This window comes from Lepisosteus oculatus, chromosome 1 (assembly GCF_040954835.1).
Source record: "Lepisosteus oculatus isolate fLepOcu1 chromosome 1, fLepOcu1.hap2, whole genome shotgun sequence".
NCBI lineage: Eukaryota > Metazoa > Chordata > Actinopteri > Semionotiformes > Lepisosteidae > Lepisosteus > Lepisosteus oculatus.
Window position 1 is genome coordinate 24,301,002 of NC_090696.1, and position 12,066 is coordinate 24,313,067.

Here is a 12,066-nt window from a genome sequence, read left to right on the forward strand (position 1 = left end):
AGATTATATAAAGGTTCACCACATCCAATCAAAGACGCATTCTACCGCACTGCCCACCATGGTGTGCTAAAAAGAGATGTGTACAAATGTGGCGAGTACACAGGAGTTTCACCATTGGTGGAACGTACTATGAACTCTTGCCTCCAAAAGAGTTTAAATAAATCTTAGATTTAATGTGAACATTCTAATTATTTTTTTTTTCAGATCAGACCTGGTTGATTACACTTCCTGCAGGGATTAATTCCATCTACTGTAGGCTATTAAACCTTGAACGCACCTAATTTTGTCTTAACGTGACATATATAACACTGTTTCCACTGTTTATTAGGGGCTGGAGATCTAAAGAAACCCAAGAGACTTGCTAGATTGCATTCCAAGACTCATATTATACACATCTCATATAGAGTATCAGCAGTCAGACAGTTATAGTTGCACCTCAATGTTACAAAACAAACTGAAACATTTTAGAAATACAACACATATTTTCAGCCTCTTTAATTTGAATTAGCAACACTGATAATGGTTCTTACATGCCTTGTAAACATACTGAAGTTCATCTTCCCTTTTTTCACTTACCTTTTGCTTACGAATTGAACAAAGATGTGACAGCACATGCATGGTAAGTAATGTGCACTTATGAAATTCTTGTCAATTTTTAATATACTGCCACAAGACTACTGGTCAGTAAAAAAATCAATTGTGCACTGGGAATGTTGCCAGCAGGAATATTGCAACATGAAGCCCCTGTAGCACAGGGGCTCCCAACTGTGTGTTTGAAATCCAGCAGGCTTTCAATGTCATTTTATGTCATCAACACAAAAAGCAATTTAGAAGAGATAATTTGATTTAAACTTTAATTAAATTCATTTATGATTCACACAAGTGAACAGTTAAGATGACAAACAAAACCTGTTGCATTCCGGACACCAAGGACCAAAGTTCTAAGCTTTTGTGCTCTGGCAATAATGGTGATTTAGTACACCATCATTGGATTTCAGCAACAAAACCAGCAGTCAAATTGCAAAATGTAGGAGCTATAGCTGCAGTAAGAGAAGAAACAGCCCACAGGGGTTCCTGTCTGAATAAAAGATACGAGAAATCACCTGCATTTTGCACATCTAAAAAAAATAATGATACCTGTACACAGCCTAACACTGTTAGACTGCTTTCGGTAGCTCAGTGACCATATATGCCCTCTAAGGTGTCAAAATTAATACTATGTTTTCGAGAACTGGTATAAACTATCAAGATCTACTAGATCTAGAAAAAGGGTGTGATGTACAGTACTATGGGAATCCTCCTTCAATATTTCCAGGCTTCCCATTTGTTTTTTAAATACTTATTATCAAGATATTAACAGTTTTCTAGTCATCAATGTTTGTTAGTTTATCATAGGTTCCAAAGTTGACTTTTTAAAAGGACGTATTTTAATTAGAAGAGGCAGAACTTAGTTAGGTCAGGAAGATCTGTAAGGCAAGTAATGTATTTTTGTGCATGCATTATAATGAGTCACAATATTTCTTATAGCTAAGGAATTGAAATCTGTTAGAGCTAATATTTAGCAACTCAGTTGACAAATACTACGTGTCTCGTTGGCTACGCTACAGTGATGCTTGCCGACAAACATGTTTCGAACTTATTCAGCTTTTTAAGTTAGTGACTAAAACCATACTGGGTAACAGGCTACATGGCTTTCAATATTTGAAATTTTGTTAATAAGTTACAAAACAAAACTGCAAATGAACTGAAACAGTAGATGGACTAGAGTAAACTGAAGCACATGACGATTTGTTTTCTCAGAAAAGTTTAGAAAAAGTTAAAAACATATTCAGCCTTGACCTTTCTATGGAAGTCTAGAAAAGAAGTCATGAGTGTACACACAGAACACATATAGTCTGAGTGAGAGAAACTACCAGAAGGAAATTGAATTACTCCTACAATTAACCTTTAATCATTGTTTTTCCAAAAAGAGACTAAAATTTGTATTTTTTTGTGACTGGCAAATATCAACTGCTAAAATGTGTATCACAAGTATGCTCCAGGAGGCACCCATATTTCTAACCTCAAGATTCATGGCAATTCTAAATTTTGAAACAGTTCATTTTCAAATGGGGTTAATTGTTGGTTTCTTCACTTTATAAAAGGATGTGGGAAAGACTTTTAAGGTCCAAGTTTCATGGAGCAGTCTTAGTGATCTGTGATATGATTAAGTGTTACACTACTAATTAGTATGAAGAGTATTTTCTTTCAGAAGTATTTTCTTTCTTTATTTTATAATATAATAATAAGATATGATTATATATTATTATGGAAAAGTGTTTTATAAAGCACATTTTCAAACCCAAGAATGCTGTACATAGCGATAAAGAAGAAAAATAGAAAATATACAATAAAAAGTAAAAAAAAAAACTCAGGATGAACTGTATACATAGGCTGTAGCAAAAAGTGAATTTTAAGTTGAGAGTTAAATAATATATCTCTCGAAGAATCAGACAACGGACATTCCAAAACAAAGAATCAGCAATAGAAACAAAGTAAGGTTCACCAATAGTCCAAGATTATTTTCCTGGGTACAATGAGCACTATTATAAAAATAATACTTATCTAGCACTTTTCTGGACTTTTCTGGATAGGATTTTTTCCAGTTGTTTCTTGAATGAGGCAAAATTACTGGTTGTTCCATATTCCTACAACTCCTATGAATATCTTGGTATGGCAAAATGTCCTACCTGTACCAGGTGGGTGGCCTACTGTATAATCTCAGTTGGTAAGATTACCTACAGAGAATGAAGTCCAATAAAAAGCTGTAGGAAGTCTTTAAGAGCAATCCAGTTGTGTCTACATCTCATATCTGCTTAGTGGCGATGATTCACTGCTGGGATCTCAACACAGGTCATATGCCACAGAAAACTACAGTTAAAGGGGCTCACAAGTGGCTCAACTGGAATAGGTGCTTGGCTGAGGACAAGATGAGCGCTATGATCCAGATATCATAGATTCCAGCCTGGTTCGCGTCACCAGCCAACTGTGACCTCAGATGCTTGCAAACAATTGGTTAGCCAAGTGTGGGGTGGGTTCAATCGACCAGGGCTCTTTTGTTCTAGTAACAGTGCCTGCAGCTTCCAGACACTTACAGGTGTGTGGTGCTGTTAGTGAGGAATGTGCTTCTCCTCCAATTGCTACTGAACCTCCAGTATGTGGCTGCAGTGCTCTGTGATGTGTTAAAGCAAAAGGGTCTTGAAGGCAAACAAGACAGGTGAGTCTGCCTGCTCTCTTTTTCTGTTCTTTGCCCTACAGTATTGTGCCATTTAACAAGGGCAGTGCAACACCATTCACAATTCACCAGTGTATATGATATTGAATTATTCATACACTCCACAACCCTAACACAGGCCATAGTGTCTAGTATTGGCTTCACATCTCATGTCTGTGTCGTTAGAAAAAGTAAAAAACAAATAGTGTGATCATAAGGGAATTAGTAGTTTAATTTACAAAAGGGCAAATTGTGACTAGATGATGGGCTATTATATGGGAAATGGAGTCCAGTGATAAAACTATTATTATTATACTATACTACTATACTATTATAGTTCATTAAGGATTTAAACATTATAAAACAATTACTTTTTATTTTTTTTAAAAACATCATCTTTCAAGAAGAAAATGTAGAAATATGTTAGAAACATAAAAGCATGAGGAGAAGATCTAATCCACCTCTTTCTTTAAAACAGCTATGGTACCAGCTTCAGTGACATGACTTGTTCTACTATCCTCAAGGTCTTTGGACTGAGGATTTTGAATACTTAGATCGGATCTCCCCATAATCTTCTCTACACACAACTAAAAAGATTTAGTTTTTTTAGCCTCTCACTGTGGGCCATTTCTATCACCTTCGGATTGTAAGGAACGCCTGGGTTGTCTTCTCTGGACTTATTTCAAAATGCCTTTTTTTAAGTGATGACTAAACTATTCTAAATAGGTTGTATTTAGAAGTGCATTGTACAATTTTAACATTACATCCTTTAGATTTAAATTCTACACTTTTATGTGTAGGATATGCCCTAATATTTATTTACTGTACAGTATTGTTGCCCCACAATTCCTGAAAGATGTACTGTAAATACTGGGTCAAAGCTCAGCGTTTCCTATTGTTTAATTATAGTTTATGTTTTTGTTACCTGCATCGACATTAAATGTGATGTGATGTCAGGTTTTGTTCAAGTCTTGAGTTCTTTATTAATTTTCTTTACAGCGACTGAAGTGTTTTCTACTCTCCCCTTTTTTGGTATCATCTGCAAAAATGACTTGTTTACCGACTATTCCATTAGTTAGTATGCAACTATACTATTAATATTAGAAACAAGATCATTGATATAAATTAAGAAAAGCAGCTGTTCTAATATACTTATACAGATCCCCTTGGTAGTCCACCAATACATCACATCAGTAAGAGTTTCAGATCAGGTAGTAGGCTATTTGAGTAAGAAAGGAGTTATTAGCCACATCCATCATTCAGTTTTGGTCACCAATGTCCCTAATTGTTTTTCCAAATCTATTTTATTGGTATCTGAATTGTCTTAGAATAGAACTTCGTAGATGTTTGTCACATACATTTGATCGATTCCGAGACATATAATTTATCTACATCCCTGAAAGTTTTTAATATGTAAGGTAGGGTTACATCTCCCCTTTTCTATTCTTTTTACTCTGGAATGCTGTGTATGTAGAAATGTTGCATTCACCCTGATCACATTAATCTCTGTTATCCATGTTTCTGGGATTTCAATTATATCATAATTACATGCCAGTCTAGCAGTTTGTATTTTTTGTATTGTGTTCCCAATACTCATAGCTTTTAGATATAAACACATAATTCATTAGTCATGTAATGAATTATGTGTTTATTTTTTCCTTTGGCATTCTCTTTTTGACTCCAATTCTTATGTATTCCCCTTGCAGATTTTATTTGAATTATTTCCCCTTCGATATCTCATTTAAATTCACTCAACAAGCATTTGTATGACAAAATGGCTTTCAAATGCTAAATTGATATTCCTCGAATTTCATATATAATTAGGTGTGGGATGTAAGGTGATTTTTCAAGGATGTATTGAAAAATATATTAAGTGTATTAAAAGTGATCATATACAGTAATTACATAATCAAACACAGCATTGTACAGAACACTTCAATGCTCAAAGTACTGCTGTACCATTGAGTGAGCTTCATAAAGTACATTCAGTGGTACATTGATTTTAAAGAAACAAAATGTCATGTTAATTCCAAGCCATTTTTACACATTAAGTCCTGATGTATGTTTCTTCACATAACACCAAACTAAAAGCATGGAAATCAAATTAAATGGCACAGTTCCTTCAGAAACATAGAAGAAATTATACAATTACACATTTAGAACTGACAATGTGTGCTTTTTTTGAGCCAATGGTGTAGGTAGGAGAACTGAACTTCTAACTGAAACTGATGTTGCACTTGTTGGTACTGTAATTCAAGAACACCCATCTTCCATTAACTGATGCAATGCTAAATATTGAACATTAGATGGGGCTGCAACATCAAACATTTCATTAAATGTTTCTATATTTACATTAACTTTAACGTAGCTTTATATGTTACTTTCCTTGTCCAAAAGGAGCAGTGTAAATATCTTTATATTTACTGTAGATGATTATTTACTTGTTCTGCATAACACAGAGGTTAGAATTGCTGCCTTGCAATGGGTTCGATTCCTGTGGTGCATGGCTTTATTATATTCTTCCTCCGTTCGCATGGGTCTCCTACGGATTTTCTGGTTTCCTCCCAAAGTCCATAGACTTAATAGCAACTTAATTGGCTCCTGGGAAAATTGGCTGTGTTTGCACTGTGATGAACTGGTGTCCCATCTAGGGTATAACCTGCCTTGTGCCCTTAGCTTTCTGGAATAGGCTCCTCCCCCCCCCCCCCCCCCAAACTCTGGATAGATAGATGGATTGATTATTCATATTTAATAATCATAATATTTCTACTGCTTGATTCCTGACATTAAAAAAAACACAAGCAGCAAATCTTCAATAAAATGTGTAACACACAAGAGGGAAAACTTGTCTGAATGTCTGGTCATACCTCTTTATATCCAGTGGGCATTGTTCCTTTTGGATATTCTCTGATAATGTTAAAGGTCTAACAATTCCTCTGGTACCAACACTTCATTCTTAATTCATTCCTGAAAAAAAATGTTATGGTACACTGAATAAATTGGTGCTCTGAAGTGCACTGTGTCTTAAATCACTTTGTAACAAAATGCTCTAATGTATGTGAGAAATGTTCATCATATTTTTGGTCCTAGTCAATTGAAATTATATTTTGAACTATATTTTGAGCAATGTAACAATGAAAAGAATAAGACCAATATAGGCGATTGATGCATAATTGAGAATATAAAAATATAAACATTGTATTATTTTTCTAAATGGTACTTTTCAACATTGTGCTTCAATAATAATAGAAGTTAAAAATCCTCCCTTGTAATAATTTACAGTAATTTACAAAGTAAAAAATTAGGAAAATAGCTCTTGATAGCTTGTGAGTCATCCTCTGAAATGGATTTGTGTGAATAACAAAGAGATAAAATGCTAGACTCAGAATCACTTCACTCAAAGCTACTGTACCATTTTTTTAGATGAGAAATTCAAATGATATATTCCAAGTCACCCTTATCATTCCTCTCAACTAGGCCAGGCCCCAAGCACTTGCTAAAATTCCATTATATGTATTTCATTAACATTTTCAAGCTGTCAACCATTAAGACCTTATGTAATACACTTAATGTACAAATTTACATGAATTCACAGCCCATATTGTTAATGTGTAGCAGTGGTGGAGGTGTGAGCTAAGGTTTCTTTACATTTATTTGTGTGTTTGTTCAGCAGGATTCATGTGGAGAAAAGGTATCTAAGGTTCTTTGGATTTTTTCAAAAGAATACAAGTATTAATAAAGGAGTACATCAAATTTAACTGAATTTAACTGAAACTTAAGATACAATCGGGACTAAAATGCTTTGTATAAGCAAAACATTACTGTAACTTTGTAACAATCTGTGGCTGGCAACAATTACATTTGAGTTGGTATAACAGGACAAATTTGCAACACCTAAATCTGCATTTGATTCACTGTATTAACTTCTGCTTTTGTAGTCTGTTCATGTAGACATAAAGGTTCCCTAAATTAGCAACTATTCAGGGAGTGTGAGATTTAGTTATTGAATATGATTTCAGTTCATCACATGATGTCTTCTGCACCTTAAGACAAAAAGACTCTTCTGATTCTGTTTAAAACTGCATACCTATGCAGAGCTACGCAGTATTTACTTTTAGATACCAGAATTAAATTCATACTAGCTGATATATAAAAATGCTGTATCATATAGTACATGACTTTCATGTTCATATCCACTTTTTTGCTGCATAATTGTCATGGTTACAGGTTGTTCTTCAGCGTGCATTTTAATTCATGTTTGCACATGTCACAAATATCTGCAATTATAATACTAAATTGATAGTACATTATATTCTATAATATTAAACACACAATCACTGAATGGATGTTCACATGCAATCAGTCAGGAAGAAATGAAAACATATCTATGTGTGCATAGGGGATCTATTAAAAGGTAACAGTGAGTGTGTGCCCTTAATGTAATGTGTGCTGCTGCACTAGAAGATAGTGTGAAAAGTAAAGTAAATAACTGGAATATTAACAAGAAGGATGCAAAACTGCCACAGGCAAAGACTGTGCTGAATAGAAGGCTCAAGAATCTGTAAAATTAGAATGATAACATAACTTGACAGAAAAGAAAGCTATTGTACAGAGGTATCCACATATTCCAAGGGAGTTAAATTAACCATTATTTAAATGTCCATCCATGTACAGTATTATCTGAAATTTGTGATTAATGGTAATATTTGTGGGAATGAGGGTTTTGCTGGAACCATAGGGTGCAAGGCAGGACAAAACCAAGCGTAAGACAGCAGTCCATTAAAGGACAGACACAGGGATAAGGTAGAAGTCAGATTCGATACTAGCCACCATATGTGTGGAATGTGGGAGGAAACCAGAGCATCAGGAGAAAACCTATGAAAACGTGGGGAGAACATGCTGCTTCCAAGCCAAAATCAAACCCAGAGCACAAAATGACCTCTCCAAGCTCTCTGAGCTGAATACTCCTTTCCTTCCTTCTTATCTTCACACAGCGTTCACCCAGTGACTGATGCTTCATGGAAGCATTTCTTCATAGACATTCCAAATACTTTAAGTGACTCATCTAACCATTTAGGGACTATAGGACTCACTTCTGTCAACTTCACACAATTGTATTGGTGGTATGACGCTTTACTTTTTCCTCCAACTGTAACATGGAATACTTTGTTTATTTTATTAATTTTCCCTAGTTTATGCAAGGTCACCTTGGACATTTTATAGTTATACCTGTATATAGTTTTCTCACGTGGCGGTCTTAATGGAGTTAGATGACCATTGTCTTCAGATCATAACATACTGTAGTTCCCATGTTTCATTAAAACAACTTTTTTTTATAAAAACAAGTTATTTGCCTTAATTTCTTTTTTTTACAGAAACCCTTTGCATCTCATTGAGATTCTTCATATTAATGGTATCAGCTACCAATTCTATGCTGATGACACTAAAATGTATTTCCACACGAAGCCTTAATCTTTTCACTCTGCTTCAGATTGTTAAAAATAGATACAACAAACATTTTAGATCTGAACTCTTGGCAATGCTATCTTTTTTATCTATTTAACTGTCCTTATTAACTACTCTAATATGTCTGCTTTAGTTTGACTATTGAAAAACAGCCTAAGTACTTCGGTCAGGAACCTGTCATTGTTTGATTCAGACTGTATTTGAAACTCCTGTTGTGCAGGTGTCATCATTCTGTTCTTTTTTAATATTTCTAACAGGGTTTGTATCCATTCACTTGTTTACCTATCTGATGCAAAAAAGCTAATGCATGCTTTAGTGTTTTCATGGCTTATTGTAATGCATTACTTTATTTTGTAACTAAACATGTTTTTAAGGAGCAGAATGCTCTTCAGAGCATTGAGGTGCTCAAATCATAACCAAACTTAAAATGCATGAACATGAATGTATGCTAATTTCCTTGTACCAGATTCCTGTAGATCTGAGAATATAATTCAAAGTGTTACTTCACATTGTTAGAATCTTGAGGGAATGACAATGCCTTTGAGAACTTTGAATACTTGGATCAGGTCTTTTTTTGTTTGGGACTTCAGTTCTTTATGTCTGCAATGTGTCTGGTTGCCCTACTCTAGAACAGTACAGCAGCAGCAATATATTTTCATGTGGTGACTAAAACTCTACACTGTATTCCAAATGAGATCTTACTAGTGCACTGCATAATTCAAACAATTTAAATTCTATTCTTTTTACTATGTATTCTAATTTTCATTGCTTCCCCACATTGCCTAAAAGATGTTTAAAGATGAGTAAATACCTAAGAATTTTAGTAGTTTTTACCTTTACCTCTAATCTAATCTTTAACAAAATACAATAAGAAGAATATTTTCAATTATTTTCCACATCACGTTTTTTGTTCCCACTGATGTACTTTTCCTTCTACCTCAATAATAGGATAACTTCAATAGGAATCACACTGAGGAACTGAATCTCCACATAAAGACCACATTAATGATGCATAATTTTCTTTAAAAGCTGAATAGCAGTAACGTTTATGACATCCAATGTGATTTAATTATAAGCAGATGCTTCTTTTAAAAAGCAGTCTGAAATACATTTCACTTCTAAGAATGAGGATTCTGGACAATGTTGCAGTACAGAATCTATTTTGCTTGCTTAAAAACATTTCATATTTAAAAATTAGGTAAAGGATGGCTATCTATTTTTCTGACAAGAATAATCACATATTCTGCTTTATACTTAGTTTTAATAAGCACAAACATTCTTTATTTTTTAGATCATTTGTCTTCTTTTAAATGTACAAAAGTATTAGTGAAATTAATTTTAAATAACATCTTTGTAGGATTAATACTGCAAACAGTCAGTCATGTTAAATTTACAGTCATGACATATACTATTACACAGATTAAATGTAAGGAGCATTTTAGCAGCACACAATGAACAACAGGCCGACAGTTAAAGACCAAATGAATAACAGCAATCACTTGCAGAAGAAATATATCCATCATTTTCCACAGTGAGGCATTTGGCACACATACATTTGACTTTCTGGGGTATACATCACTGTCTAAAATGGAACATCACATACACAACTGCACTTTACAGTTGGCTGCATTAAGAACATTCTTAAAATGTGCATGTACAGTATATTGAAATCCATAAATACAGTACCTTGAAACTAATTTCTGGTACAATATCTTCCTGTGTGAATTTCAATTTGTAAGTGTACTTTTCAGTGAACAAAAAACTTACAGGTTATACATATACTAACAATGAAATGTGAAAATATAAAATCTATAACTTTGTTTTAATAGTTATCAAAGTCACTGACTTGCGGAACGGATTAGTAGTACAGTGAGGAGGTATAAATGGCTGTGCATTATTATATAAAACATGCATGTTTTCCTTATCAAAAGGTCAAACCTTAAAAGCACAGCTGAATACATCTCATATATAAATAGAAATTAAAAAAAAACTTCAAAAGGAAGATCAAACACTTGCTTCAAAACTACACAGGAGAAACAAAAATGTGCAAATAATGTAATAACATAATGGTGCAAAAGAGAAATGCTTAGGTGGTTTTCAATCCCTTTGATTTGGCAAAATGTGATTTGAATCTTAAATAATTTACCTTCTCTACTCAAAATACTGGCTAAAGCCAAAAACATGTATTGGTTATGTTAACAATGTAATGGAAATTGCATTATAAAAGGAGATGCTGTTGTCCCAGCATTCAGTATGAATGACAGTTTCCTCTTGATTAGTCAGTTTCTGCACATTTTCTGGATAAAAACCACACTTTCATTGGTTCCTTCTTGCCCTTCATAGCTACAGGTCCACGGTATTCCAACTGAAACTGGGGGTCTGCATTTTCAGCTGACAAGAGACACCTGGAATAAAATGGTTGGTTAGATTTTATTAAAACCTAGAGGACACAGCTTATTTTATTATATTTATTATTAGATTATTTTGGAATGCAAGCAGACTCATGCTAGACTGTAGTGTTTTTTATAGGACATTTTCCTACTGGCCTATTATTTTGATTTGAGAGGTGATTTAAAAAGCTTACATTGATTATTCATATCTATGACATTTAACCAAAAATTATTATGGAATTTTTTAAAACTTTTATTTTCCTTCAAGATTTGTTGATGTCTCACCATCTACATTTGTAATAGTCTACAACTGTGACCTGCACTAAAAGTTTCAGTTATGGTAACAACATAACATACATTCAGAGTTTCCATATCATTGTATGTATATCTGAAAAGAATATAGAGTATATTAATCTTTCCATATGAATTTCAATGATCACTGTGTTAGATAAGTGGTATAATTTAGATGCACAATATACAGTAGAAGTAATAATGTGTCATGCACGGTATCTCTGTCCATCAATTATCAGAAAGCTGCTTACACTGATAAGGGAAATGGCAACCAGACCCTAACCCAGAAGAACCTGGCACACACATGCTCAAATTAGAGACACATACTACCCAAGAGACCTTTTATTTAAGAGCCTGGAAAAACCAGGGTTCATAAAGAAAATTAATGCAACTCAAGAGCATGCAAACACCACACAGACTGCACCCTAATCCAGAACTAACCTAGCACCCAAGATCTTTGACAGCAGTGATTTATTGGATGTTTCTTTTTTATAAACAAGCTTTCATTTATTTTATGATATAGAGATAAGTAATGATAAAGTAATATAAAAAAAATCCCATGATCTGCTATCACATCCCTGAAACCTGAAATCCTATTAAACTGAACTATGTAGTGGAGCTAGCGAGGCTTTGATAGCATTATATGTCAGATCCCAACCTTAACCA

General features: G+C 34.0%; 1 protein-coding gene across 1 annotated transcript in view; it reads right to left on the reverse strand.

The window, feature by feature from the left end:
- Window positions 1–9,960: 9,960 nt before the first annotated feature.
- The window catches only part of gucy1b1 (guanylate cyclase 1 soluble subunit beta 1), a 33,954-nt gene continuing 31,848 nt past the window's right edge, over window positions 9,961–12,066 (reverse strand). Inside the window, exon 13 of the mRNA XM_015344742.2 lies at window positions 9,961–11,124. Coding sequence (XP_015200228.1) covers window positions 10,995–11,124 — 130 coding nt within the window. The 3' untranslated portion in view covers window positions 9,961–10,994. The remainder of the gene's footprint in view (window positions 11,125–12,066) is intronic.